The following is a 21,698-nucleotide window of genomic DNA, read 5'->3' on the forward strand; positions in this document are numbered from 1 at the left end:
GACTCGGCGAAAAGACGGGCAGAAGTCTGAACATAATAACAGACTCCAAGAGAGCAGTATTGAATCTTGCCGCAGGAAGAATACCAAGACGCCTCAAAAACCTTCTTCCACCTGACCTGAAGAAAAAATACAATATCACATGGTGTCCCGGACACGAAGGACTGGAGGGTAATGAAGCAGCCGACAAGGCAGTGCGTGAACTCACACACCGCACACCTGACGATCACGCTTATCACACCCCCCACCCCGAAAAATATGGAGAAAGGCTCTCGCTTATTAGGCAAAAGAGAAGCACCTTTCCTACTCCACACAAGGAATTAAATGCTATAGAAGCTCAAATCCTGAGGCAAATACAAACAAACACGTACCCACATAAGTCACGACTGGCAAAAATGTTCCCCAATTCCTTCCAAGAAACGTGCACAAAATGCGGAGAGATAGCCACGCTATTTCACGCAACCTGGGCGTGCCCGCACATCTGGCCCCAGGAAAACAATAGTATACAGATTAATCCTATCGAGACATGGGAGGCAGCCCTTACCAGCTCATCTCTCGAAGATCAGCTACGTCTCATCCAGAGAGCCAAGGTGGGAGCCGTTGCATCTGGAGCCCTCGACGTTGGGCCCCACCCATGAACTCCCTTTCAACTTTTCACCCCTGCCCCCTTCCCCTTTCTTCTCACAATAAAAGTTCTACAACAACAACAACCGAGCGCTTTTTCGCCTCGGGTAGCGGCGGGTAGGCGTGCGTTGGGGCAGTCTCCGAGGGGCTACAGTTCTTTTTTCGTGTAAAAACCGTGGATAATGCTATTAATGTACCAGGGTTTTTTAGGGGAAAGGTAGCTACGTCGTGTATTTACCGTTTGCTCATTTCTTCATCCCATTTGGCCAACCGAGCAGACCGCGCCGTGCTTTAGCGATCGAGCTCGCTATCATGCCGATATTTTTTTCCTTCGTTGTTTGATGATGTTGCTATCGTATTGTGTCAACTGAAAAAAGAGTGGCGTGCTTTAAGCTGTCCAGCATACGTCACTTCTGCTTTTTTTTTCTTTATTTTCTTGCTGATTTTTCGATCAAGATCTGCATACCGAGCAAACTGCTTCGTGCGTGCGCAAACGTTTCCCGTTTTCTTTTTTCAAATTTGACCCATGCAGCACACCTGACAGATGCCTTAAAACTTCAGTCAAGTCAACGAAAAGCGCGCAAATACAGGATTCGCAACCGCAATTTTCAGAAAAGCACCAAGTCACACGACATAATTTTATTGCGCGATCATTTTAAAACTGCGCACTTTTCGGCGCAGTGAACACCTACAAACATAACATAATACATTATTTACATTTAATTTTTTATATCTACATTGCAAGCAAAAAGAACCAAGAGTGTTTAAAGAAATGTGGTGCCTGCTAGGCTCCTCCTGCAGTTTTACAAAGCAAGATCATGTGCAGCGGCTCAACTCCAAGTAGCGTGCACCCGTTCTCTTTTTAGCTCTTGAACGGTTGATCGACTTTACAAAAAAGTGCAAACGGGTGTCACCTGGGCTGTAAGTGACTTGGAGTGCTGATCACACCCTGTTTTTGTTTGATGATAGCCAGCACATCCATGACACTATCGTGGTGCAGCTCGTGAGTGCTGAAGCAGCTCGTGAAAATATTCTCCAACTGCTCGATGAATCTGTAAAGGCGACCATATGGGGCAAAGCAAACCTTCATTATCCCGAAGCATTGTGTACTCAGCTGCACCTAGCCTCAAAACGGTGTCTTTTCCTGTGAGTAACAGTGCACAGCATTCCTCACACTCTGTCTTGAGGACAGTTTTCTTGGCAACGTACCCGCAGACATAGAAGATTGACCTCTTGTCGCTTTTTGCAATGATGCATGCAGCGGGGTCTGAACTTATATCGGGCTGCTGCTGAATGTGAAGTTCCGCCCCAGAAAAGCGCGTGTGCGCGCGCGTGCGTGCGTGTGCGCGCGCGTTGTGTGCGTCTGTGTGCATGCGTGCGTGTATGTGTGTTCGCGCGTGTGTGCGTGCGTGTGTGAGTGTGTGTATGTGTGAAAGTGTGCCTCACACACACACACATTTATATATATATATATATATATATATATATATATATATATATATATATATATATATATATATATATATATATTAGGGATGGGCGAATATAGATTTTGAGGTTCGAAGCGAATTCGAAGCGAATAGTGATTTGGTCGAATAATTTCGAATCGAATAGTTCGACTAGTACACATTGCAAATCACAAAGACAAATGAGCAACTTGTGACCTGACTAATGTACACAATTTTTTCTAATAATTAGAACTCACGTAGGCACAGCATTGTGTAAAACTATTACCAGTTGAATATTTATTGCAAAATCTTACACACAGCTTTCCTTTGCTGTATTCACAAGTTTTCATGAAGAAATGCCTGTTGCACCACATGCTCTAGGTGCAGCAGTTTCCGCCGGCTGCTCATTCACAAGTTTAAGCGCCGCCTAGAAACTCGCAGAGTTAAGCGCCGCCTAGAAGCTCCGCTAAAAAAAGAAGTATTGTAGCCACTAGTATCCTCGGCCGTAGCCAAGCAAAGCGCAAGTGGCTGGCCGCCATTTTGAATAGGCTCGCTTAGTGCGGCGTACTCAACGTTTATAGAACAACGTTGGGCGTACTGCCGCGCTGTGCGAGCCTATTCAAAATGGCGGCATGCCTATTCAAAATGGCGGCCTGTACAAGTCTGCTGGCTTGGTGCCGCTATGTTCGGAGCGGTGTCGTTTCAGTGCCGCCTTTTTTTTTTTTAACCTAAAGTGTGCTGGCGGCCGAGAGATTCGTCGAACCTCTAGGCAAGGCAGCAACTCGGCAGTGCCGGCACTGATAATAGAAATGTCCGCGTCGGTGGGTCTTGAGCCAAGCCTGGGTTAACTCTCGGAAAGCTTGACCGAAAAGCTTGGCTTTTAGCTGCCTATTCGGGAACATCGAATAATTCGAAAATATCGAATACCTGCATTCGGATCGAAGCGAATAACGAATAGAGAGCTATTCGATCGAATATTCGACAATACCGAATATTCGCCCATCCCTAATATATATATATATATATATATATATATATATATATATATATATATATATATATATATATATATATATATATATATATATATATATATATATATATAACATAGAAAATATTTTTTTTGAGTATAGTATCAGCGAAAGATATTTTTAACGGCGCCGCAGTGACCTCGCCCTTTGATTTTTTTGTTTTTAATTTAAGCTAAATGATCAATGCGGAAACATTTTAGCATCAGCCATCACGAAGACACTGCATGCATGCGCTCGGGCAAGCACGTCCCAAAATATTTTTTTTTGTTGAAGCCCGAGCCTGGCCCGGGCCCTTGCAGTGCACTAATCCACGCAACACACACGATACGTTTTAAAAACTTCACTCAAGTCAGCGGAAAGAATCAACATTCGCAACCGTACGTAGTTCTAAGAAAAGCACCACACGGCACACTTTATCGCGCGATCATTTTAAAAGTGCACAGTTCATTGGAACGCTGGTTGCCCATTAACATAAAATAATTACCGCTTTAGAAATGCACAAGTTCATGAAATGTGCTGCACACGTCTTGCAGACGTACGATAATTATGAACAGTTACTAACAAATAAAAGCAGGGTAAAACAAATCGCAAATATAAAATATTCCTAGCAATCACATAAATCTATTAGGGGTGCAGTCCCATCCCACAATACTGCACAATCCTTTCAAACTGCATGAGCCAGCTGCAATTAGAGACCGTCGCACGCATAACACCCTGTCCGTATTAAAGACAGAATCAAGAACACTTAAGGATCTGTGCAGTGCCTGCAAGGCTCCTCTTGTAATTACACACAAAAAAAGACCATTCACAGCGGTTAAAAAACGTCAAGACAGAGCGTGAATCACCGAACAGCAGAATAGCGGCACGTCGATCAACGCGTGCCGCTTTGGGATCTTCTCGGGCGGGGCACACCAGCGCCACGCGCGGCGGTTAACACGTTTGGCTTCAAGGGCGCCGTGGGGAGCAGCCGCTGCTTTTTCCACTACCCAAGTATTCTAGTTCACTCTACCGCCAGCGAGCGTCTGTCGCCATTTATTTCCGGAGCCCTCCACCAGGCCTGGGCAAAAACACTTTTATACATGTTCGCGCCAGTGGCAGAGGACGCTAGTGTCGAGGTGCGGCTAGAGTTCCTGTATACTCCTTGGATAACCGGAGTGTCGCAATCACGGCGGCGCGTGGAAAAGGGTCGCGTATCTCTTAGCTCCCTGCGGGAGCTATATACAGGAACTCTAGGTGCGGCAACTGAAACATTGCACACCGCCGCAGCTCCAACAGTTCTTCCGAACAACATTAACTTTGTTTATTTTTGTTTTTTTGTCACCTCGGACAAAAATGAAATAAAAATTAACTCGGACCATTTGCAGCTGGGCTCTGCGAAGAGCGAGAAGAGTGCATCCACAAGGGGATGGGCTAGGGGGACTGGCAAATCGTTTGACCAATTTACAAAGCTTATAAGAATTTTATGCTGCGTTCCAATTCGTGGACAGCTTGGTAGACAGTCTACGAAGCAGTCTAACTAGACGTCTAAAGGAATGAAATTGGAACGGCGCCGCGGTCACAAACGCAACACCAGCGCAGACGACAGCGTCGTAGCAGACATGTTGAGTTGAGCAAGCCGCAAGTTTTGTAACTAATATTACCGTTGTTATTACAAACGTTACGTAATGTAAAAATTAGGCAAAGTCATCTTCATCACTAGTAAATTATACTAAATATTTAAATAAAGGAACAAGTGCTTTTCTTTTAACATAAAAAACGCGAAAAGGTGGCGCTGGCGTCGTTTTTCAGTTTAGACAGGAAGGTAGCCTGCATCGTTGCTGACTTCGATGCTGTCTCCTCGAAGCAGTCTTCGTTCGAATTGGAACGGGGCTTAACATCAGAGTTACTCTGCTTAACATGGCGTACTGTCCGCGAAGACGGCAACGAAGCTGTCTAAACGGTAAATTGGAACGCACCCTTAGTTGTTCATTATTGTTCAGAAAACCGACAGAAATTGTGGGTGCTACTTTTTCACCGCAACAAGAAAACCTCAAATATTCTTGCCAGAAAAAATCGTTGTTTCTACTCTCTTTTATGCATCCCGCACCACAACAATCACGAAATAACTTATTTGCGAATTTTTCACTGAAACAGCTGCGATTCACAAATGTCTGTGAGGTCACCCGATTATAAAAGGGCTTTATAAAAATTTTAAGAACCGTCATGGGAAAGAAAAACTCCCCGGCACAATAACTGTACGAGGTTCTTAAAAAAAAAATCAGTGCCATAAGAGAGGTTTGCATTTTTTTTGCAATGAAAGGTTCAACTAGTTAAGCCTGTTTGTCCCCTTTTGAAGAATGAAGCCATCAAGCAGCACGCAGACTTGATCGTGAATTTGCTACAGAGGCAAAGCAAAGCCAGGAGTTCTAATGAGAGTCACAAATACAATCATCCAAAATTGCCTCACTAAATAGCGATGCAAAATGACATTTATTAAAACTAGAAATTAAGCCTCCCAACTATTTGATGTGCCTTATTTGGTGACATAATTGCATCTGTTAGCAGTAGTTGAGTTGCACGGCAGATTTGTATTTTTGTACTTACCGCGTCGCTCAAAACCAAGTGGCATGCATGCACGCAAACTTTCGCTGCTGAAACTGACTATCAATAATTAGTACTTTACTTACAATACTTACATTTCTTAAGTGCATCAATTATTAGTATTCATATAACAGTTAGCCATTTTAAAACAAAAGGCCAAATTGTTTGGAGGCCCTTCAATGACCTGTGCAGTGATGATGTGGTCAGCACGACCGAAATGAGAGCCCAATTGCGAAAACACCATGCCCCAAGGATTATGGCATAGTATTCTGCTATTCAGCAATGCTATCATCAAGAACAGATGAAGAAAAAAAAATACACACAGTTGTTTTAACTTCAATATTTTTATTATGGTACATTTGCATGTGAGAGGCGACTAGGCTTCTAAAGGGTCAAAGTTGTATAAAAAATACCCACACTCTCAGGCACATAATGTTTGCAGCGAACTAGAAGCACCACATTTCTTGCCAAACATTTGCAACCATAAGCACGTCGCCCTTTGAACGCAGCAAAAAGTCAAGCTTTTCGAATGACCAAGCCCTGGGCTATTCACCATTCAATAGGGTGCTATTCGACAATAAGCGCTGTGGTATTCATTCAACAAAGGCCTCCTATAATATAACAAAATTGACCGTCGCTATTCTGGCCGCTTAATAACCATTACAATAAACACCAAGAAATGAAATTTAAAGTCTTTCGTCTAATTCTCGACTTCATACTCGTACCACAGCTGGCACGAACGTTTATGCCACTTGTTAAGTTTATTCTAAGAAACAGGATCTTGGACTGAAACAGCCAAGTTGGTTTGGCTTGGCTTGTCTGCGACCACGGGCACCTTTCATGGATTGGCTGCCATTCCACAAAGGAGAGAAAGGATGAAAGAAAGAGAGAGGGAGAGAGAGAGAGAGAGATAAAGAGAAAGTGAGAGCATGGTACAACCAAGTCACGCCGCCTAACTAAACGCAACCCTAAGCATTTCTTGAACGGAAAGCAGCTTCTCACTGGGTTTGCCTTTCGGCTCGCCTCTGGCCTTCTCGCACTCCTCGATCTTGAGCCACTCGTCGAACGTGACGGCACGAACTCCTGCGCGATTAAAAAAAAAAAAAAAGGTGAGTAAAGTTTTAACTCTTTCGTTACGACTATTCAAATCGATCACCAGTGATCGATACTTTACATTTATTGCCGATTTTGACATGCTGTAGTTTCTTGTGTACCTAATGCACCCTGTGGTTAGTCTAGGCACTGCACTTTTAGAAACGGTTTAAATTTTCTCGCTCCAGCAACGCTGAGATTTTTGACAGCGTTTTTTGCGAGCTGAGGTGTATTTTTGCGAAAGGGGGCGTGGCTGCAGTGCTGGACAAAAAAACATGCCACTCGTGGTGATGCTACATTACCACCAAATTTTCTTGATCAAAAGGCTCCCAGTAAGTCAAATACCAAATTATGTCATCACCTGTGTAATCTGAAAGCGTAGATGGCTGATAATTACCTGAAAATGACACCAGCGATTCACTAGTGAGCTTTGGTTCGGCGAAAGGGTACCTTTATTCTGCCAAAGCTTATAACCCTAAATCGTCAGATATCAGTTCAGACAAGGAGAGAGCTTCCAATCAGCCTTGAACACCGCCAGCTGTTCATTGACTTGTTTCGCTTCCGTACGAGGGTATTTTTAGAGTTCCAGTGTCGCTTCTTAGTAGAACTGTCTATTCTCACAAAGTCTCCAAGAGGTTTGATATCGTTTCTTTTGAAAATGTTAGGCGGCGCTGCAATGTAGGAGACTTGTAGTGATGAACTCTTTTCATCGCGTGACAGCTGCTCGGTGAAAGCTTGCTAGACACGATTCTGGCGCATCTCACCTGATTCTTGCAAGCAGGGCTACCAAAGCGAGTCAGAAAATGATAATAAACTGCAAGTGAAAGTTCTGACAGATATGTGATGACACGAACGTCAACAAGCATCCACCTCCGAGTCAGGTTTTCAACTCCGAGCGGATTTCATCGCATCACTTGCTTGCTCTGAATCTTGTGCTGGCCGTACTCATTGATGAGGTGTTGTTATATCCCGTGGGAACTAATTGGCTCTTTTAATAATGTCACAAAACCAAATTTCTTCTGAGAACCATCAGAAATTGCACATTTTGAAATGGAGGTTGGGCTTCACCACAAGGTGTAGGAAGCACACGTGCTGACATTTTTTTTATATCTGACAAATTGTTCAGTGCAACTCAATTTTCTTTTCTAGGACAGGCTTTTTGAAATGTTTACCTACAAAGTTTATATTCTAAATTTTTATACCGTTGATGATTTGCTATACACAGCTTTTTTTTTTAATTTTCTTCAATTCTGAACGGAAACTTTGAATTCGGTCATCTTTTTCACAATTATTTATAAAAACATAATTAAAACTGGTTTTGTTAAAAATGGCGTTCAATCATCTGCAATTTATGTCACTGCAATATGTGTCTAACCAATATGTTTAGCACAGAAAAATGTTTTTTTAGACCCATAAAAATGGGCCCATTTCTCGCAGTAACAAAAGAGTTAAATGAAAGTTTTAAACTATGAGCAAAACATTGGGCAAGGTAACAAACGGGGGCTGTCAAGCTGCAGTTGAAAATGACATTGGCACCAATTAATTCTCCAGGTGAATAATATTATACAGCTCGCTTCCTTTACTCGCTGGGATACCCTAGCTGAACTGTAAACAGCCTCCGATGTGTTGAAGATATTTTAATTTGATCTCATTTACCGTGCCACCAGAACAACACAGAAAGTGGCGCACAACAAATGGACATCAGCATGCCACCCCATTAGAACAAGGTGAAATAACCGAGTGCTTTCAGTTTGACAGGAACTTTCTACATCACTTCACATGCATGGCTTGGCGAGCAGCTACTATCAGCAATTACAGCAGCCAGAACTACAAGTGTCACCACTCGCCAGAATGGCAATGCTGACAAAAACATAGTTCCACGTGTGGGAAAGGAGCTGATAATATGGCTGAGGGATAACACAAGTCGTCATCCGTGCCTCAGCTTCGGCAGCTGGGTGGTCAATACAGCGCCTCCACTGGCCTCCACAGTGTTTTGACATCCGCAAAAAATGGCGAGGTAGTCGTGTACTTCTGCCATATGCGCTCTTCGGGCTCAAAGCAATCAAAACCGGAACCGACGGTTTTCGGGGAATTTTATCTCACTATTTATCACCGCGTGCTCAAGTATTGAAGTGCTCTTTCAGGATTGTTGGGCTATTAGGCATTGCTAAAAGTGCAATCAAAGCCCCTTTTTCCTTATTAACAGAAGGATGGTTAAAACATGAAGTTTTCTCCCATGCGACCTGAGTCAAAGTCAAAATCCAAAATCCAAGCTGTCAAACTCCAAAGCCAACGGCCGTGCAATCAGCCCAAAGAAATTTTGAGCGACCCAAATGCAATCATGGTGCAATTTTTGTACAGACATCGATTTCACAACAAGAGGGACCCAGGTTCGGTTCCTAAGACAGGAAGCGTCTGTTTCTTGTTGGCTTATGTGCAGTGTGTTCATCATCATCATCATATGCCCTTTGTGGAAACCCCATTGTACAAAGTTGGCTTTCCTGCACTGTTTTTCGCACAACTACATCGCCATCAGTGAGGCATAGGAAGCTTTGCTTTAATAAAAGGACATAAAAATGTCATTTCCATTATCTTTAAAGCAGTAAAATTCACCACGGCAACCGGACATGCCGCAGACTTCAGCTCAACGTAGAAAACTTGCCCTTCGCCTTGAGAAGTTTCAAGATGGCCACTGAGCCCTCCCTGTCATCTGCTGGCAGCAGCCCGGATTCAGCGTCTTTGACGACGGCCTGGCCGGTCTCAAAGCTGCTGTTCATTGTTGCCACCAGGACGCCCACGGGGCCCGTCTTCAGCCAGCCGCTGCAGTACACACCTGGGAGGGCAACAAGGAGCCCAAATACAGTCCCCTCCGATACCAATGAAAACGCAACCTCGCTGGCTTGGCATAGAATTGTCAGTTTTTCCAAATGAGCCCAAACCACATTTTGTTAAAAGAAGAGTATATGTGGTTCGACAATACAAGAAGCTAACCCATACCAAACTTGTAAAAGAAACAGCTATCTGTGAAGTTTCAAGAAAGCCTGCATAACATGAAGGAACATAAATGCTGTTGTCAAACCTTACCTAGGACTTCTAAATGAGGAGCTGGCAGACTCCATGTGAAAACCGCCAAACAGGAATTAGAACTAAGGCCGCTGGTAATCAAGCTTTAGCTGTGTAGCAATATGGCCATGGGTTCTGTTCTTGTTCCAGGCGACCAAGTTTTGTTCACAGAAGTTCCTTAAGCTGACATTTGGCAACTTCAGTTCGATAGAACGGCCAGTGATTCTCATAGGGCGGTTGGCCAGAGTTAAAAGGTCTTCTACAGGCAAAATCATCATGCTTTTATAAGAGTCAGTGGGGGTGCTCTCATCCTTTCTTCCGCCTTTTTAACTATCAAGCTTAATCAAACGCAGTTCCCATATATACGGGCACGTCTGTCGCTCTGATGTGGTAACCTTGTGAATAAAGCCAAGTTGTTTGCTGTCTTTGTGGTCACTTCAAACAAGCACAACATCAGACCTCATCATCATCATCATCTCCACCACAAGCCCTTAGTAGCCGGCTGTTTCATCTGACGTGGATGGTAGATGAAAGGAAGTTCCCGCAATTACAGTGGAATCTCATGATACGATACTGGGTGATACGAATTTCGGGAGAATATGAATTTCTGAGAAGTCCTGGCGAAATTGCATTGTTTGGAATGGGAAAAATTTCAGCTGTTACGAATGGACCTGTGTGGTCCAGCGGATGGTACAAACGAACTGGCGACCGAGAAAGCAAGCGACGGCAATGTACAAGCTCTCCCCCCCCCTTTGCCCCTCTTTCTCCAGGAACGGTCGGGCTGCTGTTTTCTGCTCACGAGAATGCACCGCGCACACTGGAGGCGCGCTGACGCCGGCGCAGAACCACCTGCATGCTGTGTGCAGCGCGGCCAGTGGCGGCAACATGGCAGCGGCTTCGGCCGTGAAGTGGCGTGGGGCGCTCAAGCGACTGTTTCTAACCGCTCTCTAAAATGCCGCTCAAGGGACAGTGCAGTAAAGGAGCTGATAATGTGGGCGAAAATGGTACTATAGAACACCATAAGCGCCGCTAGGGAAAGCGCCCATGAAATATCTGCTGGGGTGGTAAGCCTAAACATCTCCGGTGGAGCCAGCCGGCTAGCTCGAGCGCTTCGAAACTGCCGCCACGAGGCGCGTGCTTCTCCATTGGCACAAGTCGTCAGGCTCTTCCCACTGCGGCGCTCGGAATCGTCAACGCGGGCGTGAGAAAATCGCATGCGCAAAGCCAACGTGCACGAGTCGCGTGCAAAAACGCGCCATGCAGTTCATGCCTTGATTGTTGCGGCGTGTAGTGAGTGAGCTTGGGCGCCACAAGTGAGGAGACGAGTGCGAAGTTTTATGCGCTTTAGAAAGGACCACCCGGCAACATGGAGGTCAAATAAAAGCACAAAAGCATAACGGATTTCTTCATAAGAAAGCAAGTATAGAAATAAACGAAAACTTTTTTTAGTACTCAATTCTTTGGTCTGTGTTGGTTCATAAGAATTTCAGATGAAACAAATATTTATCATGGTCCCATGAGATTTGTATAATCGAGATTCTACTGTACTTGAAAGGGTGTTGAGCAACATGAGAAGAAAGCGTGGAGCAAGAAATTGATAAGGTGAATGAAAGATAAGACTGGCTGCATGCCTTTCAGAGATGGCTTCGATCGAAATTCTGAGCAGCTAATTTGTCAGCATGAGTTGCCCTTAGCAGAGTTATGAAGTTACAGCCGTTTGTGATGAGATAAAGAAATGTCAAAAGCAAACTGAGCGCAGGAAGAAATGATCCCACCCACCTGGCAGGGATTCCACGCGGCCGTGAGTGTTTGGCACGAGACCCCGCTTTCTGTCGAACGGAACGGCCGGGTCCACCACATCACTCGTGTAGCCGATGCTCTTCAGGACCTGCACATCACGGGGGAGATTGGGAGAAAAAAAAAGAAAAAGAAAAGTCCTCCGGTGAAAGAACTCAAACATCAAAATGGGACAAACTCCACCTGATTTTTTTTTACGCCTCTAAGGGGCGAGGGGAACAGAAGTGATCTATTGGGTGCTACCCCTACGGTACACAAAAGAGGTCCTTAGCCTATTATGACATTATCCACAAAACTCTGGTGCCAATATTGTTCTTTAATTAAAGGATATGAAACAAATACGCAATTTCTATATGAAATCAGTGTAAGGTAAGCAAATAGTTGTCAGAAACTTTTTTTATATAGGTACTGACGTCTAACTTGTGTTATTTGGTTTTTGTTTGTGTTATTTGTACATTACAAGTCGCTGCTAGCTTCCAAACAAAAATATCCATGAGCTCTTCCTTCTTGTGAATCAACAAATGAAAAGAAAAGGAAATCTTCATCTTACACCTCCTCACTTGATTATAACATAAGGTAGTTTAAAACCATGCTAGGTGGAAAGTACAAGGACAGGCGACGAACCATTAATTTTCACTATCAAGCGGCACGACTGCCAAACTTAAGCCCTTAGTATTGAGTCATCATTTTTTCCAGAGTGGCTTCACGCCAGTTCTCGTGTGCATGCAAGAATATTTTGATGTTACATGTTCCTCAATAGCCTACCGCACGCATTAGAAGGCCACTAACGCATGACCAATCTAGCAGCATCCGTGAAAATTCTTCGCGTGCAAGCGACTTCTACACTCATCAAATAAAGTACAAAAAATTCGAATAAACAGCCAGTCGAGCATGTTTTGTGCTGAATAGTGCATACAAATGGCTTCTTGAACTGCTCTGTCTCATCACGGACTCAGCTGCAGCGTTTATGAATGTATGCCGCATTATCGTGCTTTATCAGTTTTTCAGTTTCTTTCCCCTGTCATCAACTACAGTCGAGTCCACTTATAACAATACCGGTTATAACAATATATCGGATATAACAATGGACAGCCACGGTACCGTCAGCTTTTCATTGTATTCTATGGCAAAATAAACCGCTTATAACAATGCTGTCATGATGCAATATCGGTTATAACAATTAAATAAGGGCACTGGAACCAACCCTGAACGAAACAAAAATGCAAAAACGCTGCGACAATGCCACCCCAACCCTGCCTATTACGCAAAAGGGCATGAGAGCATACGCGCGGCGGCTAGGCGATAGCGCACTTGGCCTCGCACGTGGCAAGTGCGCGCCGAAGAGGCTCGCATGCCACCGCTGCTTTCGCCTGCCGCGGCGACGTGGAGGAGGGGGAGGAGGACCGGATGGGCGCCTCTACGGGCAGTGGGGCAGTCCATTCTGAGGGTGCGCCGCCTGTAGAAAAAGCACCGGGGCGCCTAAGCCGCCGCAGCAGCAGCGCTGTGTGCACTGTGCCGACCTCCCCTATTCTTCGCTCATTAAATGCTCTTGTTTGTCACGTTTTCTTTGTTATTTTCGGCATAACCCGCTTATAACAATAATCGGTTATAACAATGATATTTTCATGGCACCTCAATATTGTTATAAGTGGACTCGACTGTACTCCCTTTCGAGGAATCTAGACCTTGCAACACTTCGCATATTTTTTGCACCCTGAACAACTTTAAATCGTTGACACTTTGCCAGCTTCACAAAGCTAATTAAAAAATAGTTATTCCTAACACAACCAGCTATCGCAAATTACCAACGCAAATGATGATGTTGGAGAAACAAAATTTTAAATTTCAATGAATCGGCAATAGTCAGGAGAAACATTACGTGTGCACACCAATGACTGTAATAAGATACTGTAATATATACGAGAGGGAGGCCAGTAATGCTTCACAAATAAAAATACTAAAAAAATGCCTTCAAACTTCAGACTCCGCACCTTCTCAAAATAAATTTATGAACTGGTTCCGTCTTCCACACGCTTCGACCCGTTTACGCATTTTGCACTATATCCCAACGTGTTTTGGCGTCCTCTCAACTTACCGTTTATTTTCACACACTGCCAAAGTCCCAGCTGTAATACTGTATTTTCGCACGCATAACCCCCCGCATATATCCCACACCCCACTTTTTGTCGATGAATAAAAAAAATATTCTATACATAGGAGGACAGACCATATCAACTACTCAAGCAACATTACACATTTGTTTATGCAAAAGAATTTGCCTAGCTGACTACGTAACTAGACGACTTGCCGCATACATTTTTTTCAGGTTGGTGTATTGTTGAACTATGTGTGCGAAATAAGCACTGCCAATGGGATAACAGTGGCTTAGTCGCTATTACTGCTGTAGGGGCATCACGGCCCAACGCGCACTGGGGTGAAGCTGCACCGAAGGGAATACCTCGCATATAATCTGCACCTCTACTTCACCCCTGAAAGTTTCACATTTCTGGTGTGGGTTATACTCGCAAAAATACGATAATTCGGTGTTATCACCTCAGGCCACCATGCCCGGTAAATTACACCAAAAAATAGGGAAGGAACTCACCATTTGACATGGCATAATCTCCGTTTCACCCGTCGGAACAGCCCTTGTTCCCGCATCAGTTGTCTGGAAATAAAACAAGCCAAACTATTACTCGACACTCCCAAAGCAAGCAAGCAATAAAATCAAGACACTGAGTAAACAAATAAGTGAATAAGTGCATATAGAAGCACGTACAGCCTTTGTCAAAATTTTCCGGGCCATGCTAAAAGCGTGTGGGACACAAAAAAATTCTAAGTAGTACAAGCTTGCCTTTCGAATGATGCTGAAATGTGTTGTTCCAGAAAGCAGGAGAAAGCAACTTTTTTTCTCAATGTCAAAAACAATTTTGTTCACGGTTAAATGTAAAGATTTTGCATTGAATTCTTTGCGGCATAGAAACCTTTGGCATGGTCAGGAAAATTGTGACAAAGATTGTACATATGTAAGTGAATAAACGGCCAGGTGAAAGAAGTGCTAACTGCTGCAAAACAAACACGGTTTTGCTTAACAGACACACGACTGCACAATTTTTAGATATTTGCACAGTGTGTGGCCAAACTGTATTCTTGTTAATTGACCAGAAGTCAGTGGCAAGCTCAGCATCAACTGTGCGCCTGTCTCCCCCCCCCCCAACACACACACAAACTTGTTCACACTTCCTTTTTTTTTTTATGGCAGCTTCAATTCGGAAGCCACGCAATGCCCACACATTGTTTGTTTACCTTTGTGCGCAGCTATTGCTGTATACTCCATTTTGCTCCATAATGACAGGACTGGTAAACTGCGTTACGATGTGTTCTTGACCACGAATGAACTCGACTCTTCTTGGAACAGAGCGAAGCCTCCCTTGAACCGACTTTGAGGGACCTTGCAACAAGTTTACCTTGAAGAAAACCACCTAGAGGTCAGGTAAGTATAAGTTGTATTGTGCAAAAGCCAGGCTATTCAGTCCCGCCCCCCCCTTTGGAAGCATACATGCGCAAGAAATAGGCTACTGAAACTGCCCCTGTACACTGCTCTGTCAGTGTGTGTGTGTGTGTGTGTGCGCGCATGCGTGTGTTACAATTTCGTATTTTGCCGGTTTAACGTGCTGAAGCTCCACCTGTTCTATGAGGTGCGCTGTAGTGGAGGGCCATTTTGAACCCCTGGTAGTCTAATGTTTGCTGAAATCTCGACACAAGGCTGTTTCCACTTTTGAGCTTCATCTTTTGCGTGTATATCCCAGCTTCTTTGTCATGTAGTTGAATCTTATGAAGGGACTCCCAGTATTTCAAATCCCCTCCGCTACACTGTGCCTTATTTTTCCAGAATGAACAGCGGGAAATTCAAGTTGACACACAGAAGAACACACAGGACAGAACGACACAGAAGGACACACAGAATGGCCAGACACTGACCTCGAGCCGATTGACAGCCAACTCGATGCCGGATACACGGCCAGTGGACGAGTCTGGAAGGAACCGGAGCGGGCTCCGCAGGAAACGCAGCTCCCATGAGCGCGGCTGTGCAGTGCTGGACTGCTTCTCCGACGTCTGGAGCATCAGATCAACCAGGCGCTTTCGGGGTCGCGGGAGGTCTGCATAGTCGCAGGCGGGAATGGATCACTTGTAGGCATTAGCCTGCATGGATTGCAGGAACTATAGGCAAGCAACAGAAACTGTAGGCATTTTCCATTCGGAACTGTAGGGACTGTAGGCATGTGTCTACCTAAACTGTAGGCAAAATGCAGGAACTATAGGCATTGCCTACAGCAACTGTCTGCAAAAACTTAGAACTAGGCATTTGCCAACAGGAACTGTAGGCAAAGTGCAGGAACAGTAGGAACTGTAGGCGTCTGCCTACCCAAACTGTAGGCGAAATGCAGGAACCCTAGGCATTGCCTACAGAAACTGTAGACAAAAACTAGGAACTAGGCATTTACCAACAGGAACTGTAGGCAAAATGCAGGAACAGGAACTGCATGAACTGTAGGCATCTGGCTACAGGAACTGTAGGCAAACTGTAGGAGCTCTAGGCATTTGCCTACACAAACTTTAGGCAAACCCAGCAAACCACGAAAGTCCATAGGATATCCACAAATGGTCACAATATCCAATGTCATTTTGGGACATTCATGTGATGTCCATACAATGTTTTACCCAAGATCATCTGCTTGCGGACATGAATGTGATATCACTGCAGGTGTGTTATTATAACATCATTATGCGATATTGCTAGGATGTCCACTAATTTACATTTTTTTCTCACACTGAGAATTCGCACTCATAGCGCAGTGTACATATGGGGCCCCAGCCACACAAAGTGTGTCTTAGTTCAAATCACCCCTCATCCCCGTCTTTCTGGCCTGTTTCTAACTGATATTTTAAATGAAGAGCGGGTAGTTATTTGATTTGGAATTTGAGCGAAATCTGGTTGCCTTTCTGTTTGATTCGGGAATTGAATTCTATATTTTAGGCTGCTTGATTTATGTGGATGAAGAACAAGCGGGACTGTTGATTTTCTCATTTCTAATTTTCTACGAGCACTCGTACGCAGCCTGCAGTGCGGAACCAGTATGGAGCCCACTGAGTAGGCAGGACTCTTGTCACCCAAATTTGATGCTTTGGATGCGAGCAGGTGCATTGCATGATGCAACCCACCGTCTTGGTGTTGCTTGTTTAGTTCTTGCGCGATGGAGTGGCGTGTCTCGTCCAGTCTTGTAACGTCGGGGGAGATGAGGGTGACGGCCGAGTAATTTTGCAGCGTTTTACTGCATCGTGAATAGCCTCGTGGGGTGAGCAGTCGAAGGCTTTGCGAATGTCCAAAAGGACGACAAAGGCCGCGGTTTTTGGTAGCCTTCGTGTTTTCTAGTGCAGAGACAAGGTCAGCAATTGAATCCATCCGATCCCCCGTGAAAATGGAAAGCGCATTTCTAGCAAGAAATCATATCTTCCGGCTTCATTTCTGACTCGGTTATTAGATTCTAGCTGAAATCGACAGCTTCTACCTAGAAAAATTCTTAGTTTAGCTAGAGAAGATTATTTCCAGCTTGTGGGTTTTTTTTTCTTCGCTTAACTGACATATGCTAGCTGGAAGTAAATCTCAATCCAGCTAGAAATAAACTAGAAACTGAATTTCTAGTTAGAAATTCTGCTATTTCTTGCTAGAATATTTCTAGTAGGAGAAAATTTCTGGTTCAGTAATCCAGCTAGAAAAAAAAACACATATTTTCACCTGGGATGGCACTGTGCTGGCGGCAAAAACCTGTCTGCTGCTCAGGGTTCAAGTTGCGGATTCGCGCATACTGGTAATTCGCATGAAGGAAGAAAAATGGAGGAAAGAAAAACTTTTCTTTCCTCCATGGTAATTCGAGGCGTGCGAGCGCAATGGATTCGAGAATTTTGGAGGCAGCGCTCGTGAGTGAAATAGGACGAAGAGGAGAAAAGTTTGGGAGATTTGTTCTTTTTTAGGATGGGAGAAACAAGTTGGAGGCCAAATTGAGCAGGGAGCATAGGCGTAGAGTTTTCAATTTCCCAGTGGGGGCAAATACACAGGTGTATATATATATATATATATATATATATATATATAACTGGCATGCTGGCGATGGGGCCGAAGGCGTGGTGAACACAAAGTAAGAAACCTCGGTAACAGCAACAGCGGAGGGTTTATTTCGACGTTTCGACATCTAGACAAGTCTTCTACGGGAATGATGGCTTCGGTCGCTTCGGAAGAGAGCATATATGTCGAGAGTGGAAACCGGGTTTACGAATGGAAAAGGATACCACACACAAACATACGTGAATAACACAAACACGAAGCGGGAATCTTCCTTATTATAAGAATGAACAAAAAATGAAAAAAAAAAAAAAAACAATGAAGAGAGGGACGCCAAGATAGTTGAAAAAAAAAAGGAAGGAAGGGAGACGAAAGAGCACTGAACAGGAATTCGAGTGGTGGCGGAAACGCGAAAAGATCAACAGCGCCCGAAAGTGGGGTTGTAGAACAAAGGAGAGAAGGCAATATATTTTCCGCCGCTAGCCGTCACCATGCAAACGCCCAGACGCTCGGAGGGATCGCGTTTCCGTTGATTGAAAGCGAGTGTCCTGCCATATGTTCGGAAAGTGCGAACAAGGCATTTTACAGCCCGTTTATGGGCCCTTTCCCGGAGCTGAGACAATTAAAGGACGTTTTGTGGTCGTGCAGAAGGAAACGGTCTGCCAACATTCCACCGTTCCCTCGCTGGACGGACGCCTTCCGAGAACGGGGCGCTAGGCCGAGTTTTCAGGTCTTTGTTAAGAGCTGCCACTTTGCAGCTCAGCGACAACCCGTGCGTCGTCGGTGTCTCCCCTCCGCTGAGTGGGGGATGCGGGGGGGGGGGGGGGGGGGGGGGGAGAACAGCCAAACCAGAACGCAAGCTGCTCAACGGGATGGAGGGGAAAACGTAGAAAATAAACCCCCGATGGTTCGGTCACGGCCGCTGGATGAAAGGCGCACTGCGTGCGCTCTCATCCAGCGGCCGTGGTTCGGTAGCCCGGCTTAGAAGACGACTGTAGGTGCAAGGGAGGGAAAAATAGATTTGCAAGCCGTCAAAAATGTAACCAGTCCGCGGGGGCGAATAGTGATAACAGCGGCAAAGATATGTGCGCTCGAGAGAATTGTATTGCTTATTTTCCGTGTTATGCGCCATATCCAATTGAACGTTCAAATCTCCCAACCAATTTTTGAACACGTGTTTTGGGGAGAAGGTAAACAGAAGGTATTGCTGAAACAGCACCGGCACTAAGCAACATTACTTAATTGTAAGATTGTGATGGAGATTTAGAAAAGGTTGCCAAAGTTATAACACAATATTTGAAACAAGGTTTATTTATTCGATCCTGGTGAATGTCATACAACACAATATACAGAAAGAGGTCTCAAAGTGAACACTGTAGTGGGACCTCTTGTTAGTAAATGCGAAAAGTGATATTAAAAAGGTACAGAAAATGCAGTCGCGCGTACAGTAGATAACGTGAAAAATACGACAAACAAGGCCAATAAAATAATATACGTTTGTGTTTCGAAGAAATATTTTCGAAGACAGAATACATAATTATACAGTGCAACAGATTTAAAGGTTGGTCATGAAGAACATAGGCGTAATAATGAATTTTCTAAGTAATCACAGCAAAAAACAGACCACATGAATTAGCGGGATAAAAATGTCCTTAGTGAGTGCTTGAATGAAGAAATAGGCGACAGATCTTTAAGTTCAAGAGGGAGGCTGTTCCAGTTCTTTATAGCAGCGAATTCTACCGTTTGTTTTCCATAGTTTGTGCGCACTCTTGGAAGCAGATAGTTGTGTTGAAGTGAGAACCGTGTGTTGTTAGGATTGGTAAGTTGCTTTCTATTGATTATGTATAAGTGTTCCGAACTTTTGGTTAAACGGTAAGCAAATATTCCCAGGTTATACAGAACGAGTTTGTCAACGGTAAAGAGGTTAAGTTTTCGAAAAAGTGGGGGCACATGCGCGTTGTACTGGCTGGATGTTATCAGTCGAACCGCGTGGTTTTGAATGTGCTGAAGGGGGGTGAGGTGCGAATGATAAGTAAGGCCCCAAGACACGATACAGTAGTTGATGTGGCTATGAACAAATGCATAGTACAGGGAAATGAGCGTTGAAATGTGATTTATTTGATGTGAAAAGAGAAAATTAAAAAAAACGAGAAAAGGATAGGAGTGAACACGAAGAGCGGAAATGGAGAGAAGGAAGAAAAATGAAAACAAAAACGGAGACATCAGCAATGTGGGAAAAATCCACTGAACAAACGCTCACGTGCATGTGATTTCGAGAGTCCGGCTCCGGCTACATACACAGCGCCACTGATACGGTTAGGTAGATGACAATGTTTTAATCGCTGCAAGTGTGCCTGGGTCCTCATTTATACCTTTTTTGATTATATTGAATCGGTATATGAGGTATGATTCACGTTCCCGGTTTGACCTGAACCCCGTCTCTAAGAGCGTGACGCTTAGTTTATCGAAAGAATGATCTGGAAGGCTGAGGTGTCTGGAGAGGGGCAGGGTCGGGCGCGTTTTGGCGTGCGCTTTGTGATTATTGAACCGGAGCCTGAAAGAGGTCCCTGCTTGCCCTATATATTGCATTCGACACACATTGCATTCAATCAAATAAATCACATTGGAAGTGTCACACGTCATGTTCCCGCGAATTTTTAAAGAGTACTCTGAGTTGGAGCTTTGAGCAGTGCTTGTCTGTTGCATTGTCTTGCAGACAAGGCACCGCGGTTTCAGGCATGGCCGGCATTCATTATACGCGGACAATGAATTTGTCCTTGCGTTCACGAGTGTGTCTTTGAGGTTCCGGGATCGTCGGTAGACGACGCCTGGAACGGACGGAAACGCCCGTTTGAGGCGTTCACTTTGTTCGAGAATGTTGTAGTGCCGCTTCAAGATGTTTTTTACGTTAGGAAAGTTGGTGCTGTACGTTAAGCATATGTCTGTTCGTTGTAAGTCGCGTTGTGGGGGACGGTTCGCAATTAGGTCCACGCGGTTGAGTGCTTCGGCCTTTTTTATGGCGTCATCAGTTACACGCGCTGGGTACCCCTGCCCCTCCAGCATGGTTTTTAAATTTTTGGCGTTGGTAGTGAAATCTTCCGATTTTGAGCAGATTCGTTTGAAACGGTGAGCCTGGCTATAAGGAATGCTATTTTTACAGTGACGTGGGTGGTCGCTTTGGTAATGCAGATATTGCTGGCGATCCGTTGGCTTCCGATACAGCTTTGTCGTGAGTTCACCGTCTTCAATTTACACGGTCACATCCAGGAAGTTTATGCTCTCTTGAGAGTAGGTGTGAGTAAAATTGATGTTCAGGTGTGCAGAATTGTAACAGTCGATGAAGTGGAGGAGCTCGTCCTCGTTGTAGGTCCAAATAAAAAAGATATCGTCAATGTACCTTTTGTACAGGAGGGGTTTTAAGTGGGTTCAGACAGGAATGTGGCCTCTAACTTCCCCATAAACAGGTTGGCGTAGCTTGGTGCCATCTTGGTTCCAATGGCGGTTCCACTAACTTGCTGAAAGTACTCATTGTTGAATTCAAATGAATTTAGTTCTAAGACGAGGGCCGCTAACCTCGTAGTTGCGAGGTTAGCAGCCCTCGCGTAAGGTTACACCGCATACGCGCACACGCCGGCATGGTTATCGCCTCCTCCGCAGAAGTGGCGCAAGGAGGGGAGCGGTTCTTTATCGAGGCTGCAACCGTGGCCGCCGAACCACGTGCACTTGTTTCGAAGAAATCGCTTCCTTTACTAGTTGCTGGGGGGTCCGCAGAACAGCCGGCCGGCCCCATTTTCCGCCTTTGCCGATGCCTACACTGCGTGGAGGCTGGATCGTTGGGTTACTGCGGCTTCCCTGTGTCCCACTGGATTGAAGGCCGCACGCTTCCCCACCGGCCGCCTCCTTTCCAGCTTCCTTACCGTTTCTACGAACCGTGTGTGTGCGTGC

General features: G+C 44.8%; 1 protein-coding gene across 2 annotated transcripts in view; it reads right to left on the minus strand.

Annotated features, from left to right (window-relative positions):
* Positions 1-6,005: 6,005 nt before the first annotated feature.
* Dare (NADPH:adrenodoxin oxidoreductase, mitochondrial) overlaps positions 6,006-21,698 on the minus strand; it is a 35,989-nt gene continuing 20,296 nt past the window's right edge. For both annotated transcript variants that reach the window (XM_077671021.1, XM_077671020.1), the window contains exons 8-12: positions 15,614-15,792; positions 14,238-14,300; positions 11,615-11,723; positions 9,435-9,605; positions 6,006-6,763 (exon numbers count right to left, since the gene is read on the minus strand). In XM_077671021.1, coding sequence (XP_077527147.1) covers positions 6,633-6,763; positions 9,435-9,605; positions 11,615-11,723; positions 14,238-14,300; positions 15,614-15,792 — 653 coding nt within the window. In that variant the 3' untranslated portion in view covers positions 6,006-6,632. The remainder of the gene's footprint in view (positions 6,764-9,434; positions 9,606-11,614; positions 11,724-14,237; positions 14,301-15,613; positions 15,793-21,698) is intronic.

Source organism: Haemaphysalis longicornis, unplaced genomic scaffold (assembly GCF_048455015.1).
Source record: "Haemaphysalis longicornis isolate Haplotype H1 unplaced genomic scaffold, Haemaphysalis longicornis Haplotype H1 scaffold_5, whole genome shotgun sequence".
In the NCBI taxonomy this organism is placed as follows: Eukaryota; Metazoa; Arthropoda; class Arachnida; order Ixodida; family Ixodidae; genus Haemaphysalis; species Haemaphysalis longicornis.